Source organism: Castor canadensis, chromosome 4, assembly GCF_047511655.1.
Source record: "Castor canadensis chromosome 4, mCasCan1.hap1v2, whole genome shotgun sequence".
Classification (NCBI taxonomy): Eukaryota; Metazoa; Chordata; class Mammalia; order Rodentia; family Castoridae; genus Castor; species Castor canadensis.
In genome coordinates this window covers 50,412,228-50,425,968 of record NC_133389.1, presented here as the reverse complement: position 1 = coordinate 50,425,968, position 13,741 = coordinate 50,412,228, and the positions used below count along the sequence as shown (strand labels likewise).

The 13,741-nt window shown below is 35.7% G+C and overlaps 1 protein-coding gene across 2 annotated transcripts in view; it reads left to right on the top strand.

Moving 5' to 3' along the window:
* Window positions 1-13,741, top strand: part of Rock1 (Rho associated coiled-coil containing protein kinase 1) — a 123,859-nt gene that overhangs the window by 16,866 nt on the left and 93,252 nt on the right. For both annotated transcript variants that reach the window (XM_020169080.2, XM_020169079.2), the window contains exon 2: window positions 5,807-5,888. In XM_020169080.2, the coding sequence (XP_020024669.2) occupies window positions 5,807-5,888 (82 nt within the window). The remainder of the gene's footprint in view (window positions 1-5,806; window positions 5,889-13,741) is intronic.

Here is a 13,741-nt window from a genome sequence, read left to right as displayed (position 1 = left end):
ATCAGTGAGCAGTCTAACTTTTCTATAATTTGTGAGATTTAGGTTGAAGTTCATTTTTTTCCTGTGGATCTATAATTGGCCCAGAGCCATTTAATGAAAAGAGGAAGGTACTCCATTGAATCACTTTTCTACTTTGTCAAAAATCATTTGACTGTACTTGTTTTGGCCTATTTTGTGTTCTCTATTCTGTTCCATAGCTCTGTGTCTCTCCCTCTATGAGTAGCACACTGTCTTTATTATTACAGCTATATGATGTCTTAAATTTGGGTAAAGTTAATTTCTTCCACATTTTTCTATTTTTGGCAGTACTGAGGTTTGAACTCAGGGCCTTTACCACTTCAGCCATGCTCCCAGCCCTTTTTGCTTTAGTTGTTTTTCAGATAGTATCTTGAATTTTTTGCCTGGGATTACAGGTGTGTGTCATCATACCCAGCTTCTTTGTTGAGATGGAGGTCTTGCTAATTTTTTTCTCAGGGTGGCCTGGAACCAGTGGCTTCTTGATCTCTGTCTCCTGAGTGGCTGGAATTACAGGCATGAGCCACTGTTCCCAACCAATTTGTCTTTTGATTAGAGAGTTTAACCCCCCCCATGAGTATGTATGTGTGTACATGTGTGTATATACATACATACACATATATATTATACATATTACATAATACATACAATCCACATGTTTTATTTATTATGTATAATCCATATATATGTATGTATATATATGTGTGTGTATGTATATATAGTTTTTCTTGGTGATACTAGAGATTGAACTCAGGGCCTCATGCTTGGTAGCTAAGTGCTCTACCATTTGAGCAACACCCAAACCTCCCCTTTTAATTTTTTTGCTTTTTAGGTTTTTTTTTCAGATGGGGTTTCACACTTTTTCCCTTGACTGGCCTTGGACCATGATCCTCCTACCTATGCCTTCCACATAATTAGGATGACAGATGTATGCCATCATGCTTGGCTTGTTGGTTGAGTAGGTGGGATTCTGGGTGTGAGCCACTGCACCTTATCAGTCTCTGTTTTTGTTGTTGTTTTTGTTTGTTTGTTTTAAATGTTTTTATTTCACTTTCCTTCTTTAATGGTGTTTTTTGTTAAAATGGAATTTGGGCTGACTTGTAATCCTACTGCCTCAGCCTCCCACGTGCTGGAACTATAGGTATACACTACCATGCCCAGTTATAGTTTAAGATAGGTTTTAGTGTCTTTGTGTTGTAAATCCAATGTGTATGCTTCCTTAGGGATAATTTCTGTTCATTTTATTTTTTCCTCTGAATAAGCTATGTTTTTCTGTTTCTTGTTGTATATTGTAAGTTTTTTAAATTGAGAACTAGCCATTTAACTGTGACGTTTGGAAGAAGATTTCTTTGTATTCTAGAGTTTGTTGGTGTTTTTGTTCGTTTGTTTTGTTGGTGGCTGTAGTAGTCATGTGAGAGTTTTCCAAATTATTTTTGCAAACATTGTTCCTTGGTGCTGGTGATTACTGAAGTCTCTGTTCTTCTAACTTGTATTCAGCTAATGTTTGGACAAGTTTCCTTTAATTTGGGATGCACAAACATACATCATAAAAAGCGTTGTAAGCTGGGCACAGTGGCTCATGCCTGTAATTCTAACTACTCACAAGGCAGAGATGGAGACAATGGAGGATCAGCCTGGGCAAAAAGTTAGTGAGACACCATCTCAACAACAAAAAATGTGGGTGTAGTGGCATGGGCCTGTCATCCCAGCCTTGCAGGAAGCCTAAATAGGAGGATCATAGTCCAGGCCAGCCAGGGCAAAAAACATGAGACCCTACCTGAAAAATAACTAAAGCAAAAAGGGCTGGTGGTGTGGTTTAAGTGGTAGAGAGCCTGCCTAGCAAGTGTGAGACCCTGAGTTCAAATTCCAGTTATTACCACCCCCCCACACACACACACACAAAGCCTCACAAAAAACAAAGAGAAACTCCTCTCTCAGAGGCAGATTTGCTCTGTGCTGCGGCATTTCTTTACCACTTAGCTAGGCTTCCTCCTAGTTTCAGCCTTAGGTGACAGAGTAGGGCCATTTCAGGATTTTCTTTTAGACATGCTTGTGGCTTGCTAAATTCCTCTAAGTACATGACTACTTTTGAATGATCAAAAATTTCCCTAGAATCTACACAAACTTCTCCTGTGGCTCTAGAAGGCTATTATAGTTGTATTTGAAGTCCCCCCATCGCCTTTTTCTAATTTCTTGCCTCAGGGTTTGAGTAGCTTTCCTTGTAGCTTTTATGAACAGTGCCTGCTGCTTTCCTGCCTGTATTCCAAATCATGAAACAGATGATGGCCTTTTAGTCCCTTAGGTATCTCCCAGATGAATAGAATGGACAACACCTTGTAGTTCTACTCTATTCCCTTGGGCTCAGGTTTGGGGGAATGGAAACCAGTCTGCTGGCTGCTCAGTGCTGAGACTGTTCTTGCCCAGGGATGGAATGGGACAAAAGCAAGTAAGTTGCCACAAAGCTTTTGTGCTATATTGAAGATGACTTTTACTTGATTGGACTTTGATGTTTGCCTGAAACCTTAGTTTTCCAGGGCTCCTACACAGTTGTTTCAGATAACTCCTATTTGGGTTTTTTTGTTGTTTGTTTTTATTGTGTTTGTACAGAAAGAGAACTTGGAGCTTCTTAGTCCAGTGACTTAAAAAATATGATGAAGCGAGGCATGAAAGTATATTCATATAATCCCAGCACTTAAGAAACTGAGGCAGGAGGATCATGAGTTGAGAACCAGCCTGGGCTATGTAACCCAGGCCCTGTCTCAAAGTCCACCATAACAAGAAACCTAAATAAATAAAAAGCAAAACAACCACCAACAAAAAAGTTGAAATGACATATAAAACTCACAGTATTAACTATTTCTAAAAAGTATACAGTTCAGCGACATTAGGTCATTCATATTGTGCAATTGTCAGCAGTGCCATTTTAATTACAACTAATTTAGCTTCATTTTGTATTCTTCATTCTATTTAACCTTTCTTTTGCATTTCACTTGCTCTTTTGTTCCCTTTAGGAGTTACCTCAGCCTTCCTGATGTTCCTCTGCTTTCCCCTCTTTCCTGTGTGCCCAGTGCACATTTTTGCCCAGTTTACTCCCACATGTCAGTGTTTCCCAGGGTTCTATTCTTCACTCTTTCTTTCTCCCTGTATTTGCTGTCCTTGGATAACTACATTTGTTCTCATGGATCAAATGTATATGACAATCTCAGTCTCTTTATTGAAGTCAAACATACTTTCATCTCCCATCTAGTTACCTCATAAGAAAAGGGTGTTCCTTGAAGTCCTCTTAATTTATTATCTTCTCCAATTTGTAGTCTCTGCCTTGGTTAATGAAGTCACGATCTACTCATATAAACCAGAAGAAACTATATAATCATTCATACAATCATATAGTCATTCTTAACTCTTCCTATCCCTCTTCAGTTATTAGTCAGGTTCTTTTGCTTCTAGTGCTCCATTCCCATTTCCCAGTTTAGTTCCCACAACATCCTCCTAATTGCTCCCTTTTCACCTGCCTTTTCTGGTTCTAATTCATCATCTTTTTCATTGCCAGACTTTACAAAAATAAAAAACATTCATGTCACTCTCCTCTTCCCCCAAAATTCCTCTGGTTTCAAATGGCTATAGGAAGATAAATACCCAGAGTCTTAGCCTGGTATATCATGCCTTTAACATTCTCTATCCTATCTTCCACAGCTTTGTTTCTTCAACTTCCCTTTTACTCTTCTGAATCCAGACCATTCTGTTCTCAGTCTCTTATCCATTGCTTTTCCTCTCTGTTGCCTTGCCCTACCTCTATCATATCCTTCTAACTTCTGTTCCTAAGATTCTTTATTCTTTAAAGCCCTAAAGAACAAACAGTCCTTTCTGTTTATGTAGTGCCTATTTAAAACACATGGTATCGCATATTTACTTTTTTTTTTTTTTTACCTACTTCTGAACTCCCGGGTACAGAAAAGTTTTGGTTTGTTGTTTTCTATTTCCCTATGGAAGAAGAGACTGATTTATAAATAAGTAAATTATAATACAACATTTACATGCAATAATTACAATAATAGCAAAAAAAAAAAAAGGTCATTATTAACATTGTCTCAGGATGTTGGGGAAGGTAAGGTAGCACAAAGCAAAGATACTTGAGGCAGTCTGACTGAGTGTTCATATGCCAGCTAGAGACAAGCAGGTGTGAAGGCAGCGGGGCAGAATAAGCAGGGCTTATTTGAGAAATAGTTGGTAGCTCACTAGCTCAGGCTTACCTGTGTGCATTTAGAGACAATGGCACCGGAAACACAGCGTTGGGGACTGATTGGGAAGAGTTGCTATTCTTGGAACACTGTTTATTTTTACTGTAATTGTCCTGGAGAAGATTGACATGAATACAGTAATATCATACTGGCTAAACAGATTTCTACTGTATTTAACATTAGGATGTTAAAATTCCCTAAGGAAATTCTGGTTTTTTATTTTATTTTATTTTTTGGCTGAATTGAGGCTTGAACTCAGGACCTTTACCTCGAGCCACTCCACCAGCCCCTCTTTTTGTGAAGGGTTTTTTCAAGATAGGGTCTTGTGTCAATGATTTGCCCTGGCTGGCTTCAAACCACAATCCTCCTGATTTCTACCTCGTGAGTAGCTAGAATTAGAGATGTAAGCCTGGCTTAGATTTAATCTTAAGTGGTATTTTACACAGGGCTTGAGTTTTTGTACTTCAGAACTACCTGAATTACATTGCAAGGCAGTGTTCAGTTGAATAATTTTCTTCTTCTGTTTTTTGCTTAAGTTCTTTCTTCCATGTCAGTACTACTTAGGAAATGTGAAATGTTCATACTTTAGATTCTTGTAAAATGTTATGCTTGTAATTAATTATGCCTGCCTTTGTGTATATATATATATATGAACATGCTTCTACATGACTAGTTCCTTTTAAAATATAACTATAACTGGTCTACTTCACTGTAATAAAAAACTTAACTATTAGTAGCAAAGAATTTAATTATTGTAATTCTTTAGCATTGAATGGCCTCTTTCTTAGGTACCCTGTCTTCTACATTCTTAAATTGATGATTAAGCTAAAAAATGAACAATGTTGTGAAAGTAGAGGGCAGGTTTGCTTCATACCTGAATCACAAAATTAAATGAGGGAACAGCACGACATATGCTTTGGCTGACATTCCTGGTGAACTGACTATGACATGGAGGAGTATTAATTTCTCTTAAGGTCCTGAGTCCTTTTATTAGAACTTTTACAAATACAGAAGTCTTATTCTTTATTATTTTATAGAACCATGGAACATTGAGTCAAAGTGAGGATTCTAGGCTTCAGTTTGTGGTTGGATATACACATTGCTTGCATTGTGAAGTTTCTCTACTACATTAAAGTGGAAGCCTGCACACCTCAGTTGTTGTATGCCTTAGATTATGCTAGAAGAATATCTTCTCACCAATTTTAATTCTCTCTTAAAATTCTCTTGAGTTTTCTTTGTGGGTGATGCTAAAAAGCATAGACTTCCATACTGCTATAAAATCAGCATATGGTGAGAGGTCTAGACATTTAGTGACTATGTGCAATTAGTGGAGGCAGCTAGTTTTTCATTAACAAACACATTATCAAATACTATGGCCAATCAAAAGTCAAATGGGTTTACTGCATTGGGGAAGATTTTAACATCATCACCGAAGATACACTCTTAAGATTTTATGACCACATGACTAAAATGTCTATTTTCTGTTTACATCATTTCTGTCTATAGGGAGACTAACATGATCCAAAAAACTAACTATTTGTTTGTCTCTTTAGGATGGATTGGATGCTTTGGTTTATGATTTGGATTTTCCTGCCTTAAGAAAAAACAAAAATATTGACAACTTTTTAAGCAGATGTAAGTAATTTTTTATGGAAGTTAATGTAGACGACGTTAAAATATGTAATGTAGATAATTCAAGCTCTTCTTTTTTTCTTTCTGGTTATTTTATCAATAATTCTTATATAATATTAGTAGAAAATGTGAAAGAAATTTTAATAGCTGGTTTGGGTGCCTAGCAGGAGAACCTACAAAATATTTTGCAGAGAAAGGGATGAAAAATAAATAGCTAAAATAGGTATTTTTTTTAAATGCAAATATATATACACATTAAGTTTCAATAATATAGTTGTTTACTCTTTTACAAATCAATTACCTATTTTACTTTAAAACCCACAGGCAAGAATGAATTGTTTACATATTAAAAACTCTCTTAAACTATCAGAATTTTACTCCAAGAACGCTGTTTTATGTTTACACGTATTCTTTTTTCCTAAAAAGTCCATTTTGGATTTTGATACTGTGATTTTAAAATGTAATTAGGTTTTTAAAATAGTTTCAAACTTTTAATCTTAAAGAATTGATAATAAGATCTAGATCTTAAAACCCTTCTCACCTAACTTCATTTCTGTTCCTAAGCCGTATATATTCATATGTTTATGTTGTGTTGGGTTTGGTGTTATCTTTCCATTTTTATCTTACCTATGTTTAATTACAAATGTTTTATTGTTATAAATAGTTGTATCTTTTTACTTTGTTGTAAATTCTTTTTATCATTTCTACACTTTGAAATCTTATTTACTTGTCTATTTATATTCTTTGAGTTTTTTCTTATAAAAAATTCAGCCTTAATTTTATTTTTTATTATGGTGCTAGATTCTGAATTGGGATTTCCTTTCTTTGTTCTTTTTCTTACTTTTTCAGTGATGGGGATTAAACTCAGAGGCCTTGCACTTAACTTGTATGCAAATGCTCTCCCACTGAGTTATATCCCCAGCTTTTTGAATTGGGAACTTTTTAAGTATGGAATTTTTATTAATTTCTCACCTTCCACTTAAATAGCAGCACAATTTTATTTTATTTTGACATTATTGGAATTTGAACTCAGGGCTTTGCACTTACTAGGTGAGCATGTTACCTCTCGAGCAATGTCCCTAGCCCTTTTGTGTTATTTTTCAGATAGGTTCTCATGGTTTTTGCCCATGGCAGCCTTAAACTGTGATCCTCCTACCTACTCTTCCTGCATAGCTGGGATTTCAGCTATGAACCATCATGCCCATCTTGTTTCTTGAGATGAGGGGTTCACTAACCTTTGCCCAACTGGCCTCAAACTGCAATCCTCTCAATATCCCATTTCCGAAGTAACTAGGATTACAGGTGTGAACCACCTTACCCAACCCTAAAATTTTATTAATGTTTAAATTTATCTCCTTACTTGATAATATGACAAAATAACTAAAAAGATGGAATGACTTGACTATGTCTTACTTGATAGTTGACCAAGGATAAATGCTTATTAGTACCAAAGTGAAAGGTGGGGTATTATTTTGTAAAGTTGGGTTGCAAAAACGGAAACACATTTTTTTCTTAATCTATTGTTTTTTGTTGTCTCTCTGTTGCTTTAATAATACTGTCTATGCCTACATATTACTTTTTATAAATAGAAATGTTAATAGCTACAGTAGAACTACATAAAATCAAATGAAAGTAAAAATCTAAAGTAAACTGTTTTAAGTGGTTAATTTATTTTGATTTTTATAGGAAAATACAGAGAATAAATAATACTAATAAAATAAAATTTTGGCAAGTCAAATGTAGCAATAAGTAAAAATCATGACCATGGAGGGTTTATGCTAGGAGTATAGTTAGTGTAAGATCCAAAAATCAGCTGGGCGCTGGTGACTCATGCCTGTAATCCTAGATATTTGGGAAGCTGAGATTGGGAGAATCACGATTCAAGGCCAGTCTAGGCAAATAGTTTGTGAGACCCCATCTCCAAAATAACCAGAGCAAAATGGACTGGAGGCATGGCTCAAGCAGTAGAGAGCTTACTTTGTGAGTGTTAAAGCCCGAGTTTAAATCCAACTGCCACCAGCAAAAAAGATCCAAATATCAATTAGTGTACCCTACCATATTAACATATTAGCAAAAGAAATGCATCTCTGAGTAGATGCAGAAAAAGTATTAGGTAAAATTCAGTATCTATCCATAATTTAAAATATCTTTGCATAAGGTAGAAACTAAAACTTTCTTATCCCAGTAAAGAGAATTTACAGGAAACTGACAGTTCAAACTGTATAAGACTAAATGCTTTTCACTACTTTTATTTAACATTGTCCTGGAAGTGCTAGCCACTGCAATAAAGTAAAATAAATAAAAGCCACTTGATTTAAAAACGAAGAAGTAAAACTTTCTTAATTCAGACAGTATGGTTTTCTGTACAGTAAATCCTTGATAATCTGTAAAAAAGCTAAGCTATATAAGCTAGTAAGTAAATTCAAAAAGATTGTAAGCTAGAAAATTAATACCCAGGAAGCAATTATATTTCTATGTATTATTATCAGTAAGCGATTACAGTACTATTTACAATAGAAGCAAAACCATGAGAACCACACAATATTGCACATAGAAATTAAAGGACTCCTAAAAAAAGAGTTTCAATGTTCATTGATTAGATAATTCAATATTACAATGTCAGAGAGTCCACAAACTAATTGATCTGGTCACTGTATTCTCAGAGCCTTAGTAGGCATTTTGTATGAAGTGATCAACAGGTTTTACAATTCATGTGGAAATAAGAAGAACCTCATATAACCAAAAAGTTTTGAAAAGTAAGAGCAAAGTCGGAGGACCAAAGTCAAGATCAGGTTACCGGGGTTTGGACTCAAGGCCTTGTACTTGGTAAGCAGGTGCACTAACACTTGAGCCACTCCACCAGCCCTAAGTTAATTTCATTAAAGAAAACAACGTGTTTCTGCTATAAAATCAAAATAAGAAATTTTGAATAATAGTAAAGTGAAGAAACATTATAAATGTAAATAAACATTTTCTAGTATAGTTATTAGATATTATGTTTATAATATTTCATACAGAGCTAGTAACGTTTTATAGTGTAGTATTTTACATACTGTTCAAATTCATTTAGATGCATAATTTGTAATTCTCAACAGTGAGTACATCAAAATTATTAAAGGCTGCTGTTTTGTTTCTAATTGGTTTTTGCTGACAGAAAATTGTTCTTTTTAAAATAAAATATTCAGAAGTAAATTTAACCAAGGAGGTAAAAAAGATCTTTGCACTGTAAACTATAAAGCATTGATGAAAGAAATTGAGGAGCACCTCCCTCAACAGAGATCTCATGTTTATTGATTAAAAGAATCAGTACTGTTAAAATGTGTATACTTCCCAAAGTGATCTACAGGTTCAATGCAATCTTTGTCAATTTATCAGTGACCTTCACAGAGCTAGAAAAAACAAATCTAAAATTCCTGTGGAAGCAGGGAAAACTCCCAAATAGACAAAGAACAAAAGCAGGAGGCATTACACTACCTCACTTCAAGATTATAAAGCTAAAAACAAAACTATAAGAAAAAAAAAAAAGATTACAAAGCTGTAGCTGGGGTGCTTGTGGTTCATGCCTGTAATCCTAGAGGGAGAGATCAGGATTGAGATTTGAAACCATCCTGGGCAAATTGTTCGCAAGACCCTATCTTGACAATATCCAACACAAAAAAGGGTTCAAGTGGTAGAGTGCCTGCCTAGCAAGTGAGTTCAGGCCCTGAGTTCAAACCCCAGTACCACCCCCCAAAAAAAAAGAAAAAAAGAAGAATATAAAGCTGTAGTAATCAAAATAGCATCATGTTAGCATAGAAACAAACACACAGATAAGTGGAACAGAACAAGCGAGCCTAGGGCTGGGGATGTAGCTCAGTGGTAAGGTGCTTGCCTGACATGATGGGGCTCTAGGTTCCATTTGCAGCAAAATAGACTAGGAATAAATGCATATGTCCACAGCCAAGTAATCTTCAACAAAGGTGCTAATGACACATTAGGGAAATGATCCAGTAAATGTTGTTTGGGAAAATTGAATGTCCATATGCAAAAAGAAAGGAACTAGACCCCTATCTCTCACCAATTATAAAAAATAAAATGAATTTAAAACTGAAACATCATACCTCAAATTGATACTTCTAGAAGGAAACTTAGAGGAAAACCTTGAGGACTTGGAATGGGCCAGGACTTTTGTTGAGAAGAGCCCCAAAGCACAGGGTTTCATTAAAAAGCTTCTGCTGGGCATGGTGTTGCAAACCTATAATCCCAGCACTTGGGAGGCTGAGGCAGGAGTATCAGAAAGCCAGCCTAAACTACATAACAAGTTCTAGGCCGGCCTGGGCTGCATAGTGAAACCCTGCCTAAGAAAACCAAACAAAAAACCAAAACCTAAAAAGCTTCTGCACAACAGGAAGCAGTCAACAGAGTGAAGAAACAGTCTGTAGAATGGGAGAATGCATTTGCACACTTCACATCGTTAGGGGGTTAATAATATCTGGAATATAGAAAACTCAAGACAATTCACTAACAAAAAACTGATTAAAAGTGAGTAACAGACCAAACCAGACATTTCTCAAAAGAAGACATACAAATGGCCAGCAGGTATTGAAAAAAATACTCAGCATCACTAATTATTAGGGAAATACATATCAAAACCATAATGGAAATCACTTCAGTTAGAATGACTATTAGCCAAAAGACAACAGATAACAGCACTAGTGAGGATGTGGAGAAAAGGGAGACCTTACATACTGTTGGTGGGAATGTAAATTTGTATAGCCATTATATGCAACAGTATGGAAGGTAAAAGTCTTTAAAAAATTTAAAATACTACTGTATTGTCCAGTAATCCACTCCTGGGTATATATCCAAAGGAAATAGAATCACTATTTTGAAGAAGCATGTACTCCTGTGTTTATTGCTGCACTAGTCACAATTGCCAAGAAATGGAAGCAACCTAAGTGTCATTCAGCTGATGAATGGGTTAAGACTGCAATACCATTTGGCATAAAAAGGATGCAGCCCTCTCATTTACAACAACGTAGTATTGGAGATCATTAAATAAAGCAGAAATAAGCTAGATGGGGAAAGACAAATACCACATGATCTCACATACATGTAAAATCTAAAAATATTGATCTCATAGAAGTTGAGATTAGAATAAGTGGTTGCCAGAGGCTGGACAAAGTGGGAAGGAGGGAGGGATGGGAAGAGTAGCCAATGGGTATAAAAAGTTATAAACAGTTACATTTATTTTTTTTTTCATTTTTCTTTTATTATTCATATGTGCATACAAGGCTTGGTTCATTTCTCCCCCCTGCCCCCACCCCCTCCCTTACCACCCACTCCACCCCCTCCCGCTCCCCCCCTCAATACCCAGCAGAAACCATTCTGCCCCTATCTCCAATTTTGTTGTAGAGAGAGTATAAGCAATAATAGGAAGGAACAAGGGGTTTTGCTAGTTGAGACAAGGATAGCTATACAGGGCATTGACTCACATTGATTTCCTGTGCGTGGGTGTTACCTTCTAGGTTAATTCTTTTTAATCTAACCTTTTCTCTAGTTCCTGGTCCCCTTTTCCTATTGGCCTCAGTTGCTTTAAGGTATCTGCTTTAGTTTCTCTGCATTAAGGGCAACAAATGCTAGCTAGTTTTTTAGGTGTCTTACCTATCCTCACCCCTCCCTTGTGTGCTCTCGCTTTTATCATGTGCTCAAAGTCCAATCCCCTTGTTGTGTTTGCCCTTGATCTAATGTCCACATATGAGGGAGAACATACGATTTTTGGTCTTTTGAGCCAGGCTAACCTCACTCAGAATGATGTTCTCCAATTCCATCCATTTACCAGCGAATGATAACATTTCGTTCTTCTTCATGGCTGCATAAAATTCCATTGTGTATAGATACCACATTTTCTTAATCCATTCGTCAGTAAACAGTTACATTTAGATAGGAGAAATAACTTATGTTCTTTTGTATAGTAGAGTGACTACGGATAATGATAATATACTGTATATTTCAGAAAAGCTTGATTTTGAATGTTTTAACACAAAGAAATAAATATTTGAGGAGATAGATAGGTTTACCCTGATTTGAGTGTTACACAAGGTATATATCACTGAAAGGTAACATAGATATGTAATTTTAATGTATCAATTTAAAAAATGAAAAAAAAATTGGGCTGGAAGTATGGCTCAAGTGGTATAGTACCTGCCTGGCAAGTGCAAGGCCTGAGTTCTAACACCAATACCACCAAGATTAAAATTAAAATTTTTCTCTTTTAAGAAGCTTAGGATTTACTAAATTATAACAGCTTTAGAGTATAACAATTTGAAATGTCATTTTAAATCTCTGGCCTAACTATACATTTTTATATCTTGTGTTAAGTATGTGGAAACTGAAAGGGAAGAGAGATTTGTGGCCATTTGACTCCATGCTTAAGTGTAAAGATTGCTTTTCTAGGCTTTGTGTATGCTACCTAGATAAGAGGACAGAAAAAAAAATTTCATCAGCCCTACATACCTGACGAAGAAAATTTTAAGGTAACTTTGAGTAGGAGTTTAGGGAGATAATTCAAATAAAATGAAGCTTTTATAATGAGAGTTGGTCACAGTTTTGAAGAAACTTGTCAGGAGTAGGAGGGAAAAGGGGGAGAGAATTTAGAGATAGAGATTATGATTGTGTATGTTTTTGAACTGTTACAGGTATCACAGACTTTACAGTGCAACATTCATAATTGTTAATAGAAAAGCTTGCTTATCAGATCTTACAAGTCTTTTAAAAAAGGGTCATACAAAGTAAAGTATACTTATAGTGGGGATGCATCAAGAAGCCTCCTTGAACATTGACTTAGGAATTAATAATGAAAGACAGGACTATAAACTAGGTACAGTGGGGGTGTATTTGTGCGCGGGGAGGGTGAATGAAGGAAATAACGGTGAAGGAATATGGTTGATGGACTTCATATAAGTATACGAAATAGAAAGGTGAAATCTTGCAGTTGCTTTCAGTGGAGTGGAGAGAAGGTGATCTAACCAGTGTACAACGTAAGCCTATTTGGAATTGTCACAATGAATCCCTCCATGTAAATGAATATATCTAACTGAAAAAAAAAAGGAGGGGGTCATGAGGAAGGAAGAGCACTAAATGAAGAAAAGCCATCAACCTGAGATGCATAGCATTTGTTTGGATTAAAAAAGCTAGAAGTTCTATTTTATGGTAGTATACTATAGCCTTCCTAATTATAAAAAATGGCATAATAGCTCTGATAGTTAAAGTGTAGCAGTTACCTCCTTATGAAAGTGTACAGAACAGTTGATAAGCTTTTCTTTGCTTTGCTAATAATATAATTAAGAAAGTAATGAAGGCAATTACCATTCTGAGTATATTTGTGATCAGAAAGTCTGAATTGGCCAGCACTAAGAATATGACAGCACCTGAGACAAAACATTCAGCTTACTTTACACTGGGGTTTCTCAAGAGTGGCACTATTGACATTTCAGGTCAGATAACCTTTGTTGTGGGAGGCTGTTGTGTTGTAGGATGTTTGGCATCATCCCTGGCTTCTACCGTCTTGATGCCAGTAGCATACCTCACTTTCCACACTCCCAGTCAGCCTACTGAATGTCTCTAGATGTTACCAATTTTAAATGTGGCCTACACTCTATTATATGTGTATGAAATTGTTTAATCTCTAAAATTTTAAACTTTTTATTTTAGATTGGGACCATACAGTATTTAATTTTTTCAGGATAAATTCCTACAATTAAAATTTTCTGTTCATGAAGTATGATTTTTTTTTTTAAAGACCCATGAAAAGATCATCCATTTGCTTTCTAGAAGATTTTTCGTTGTTTTTGAGATAGGGTCTCGCTTTATGCCTG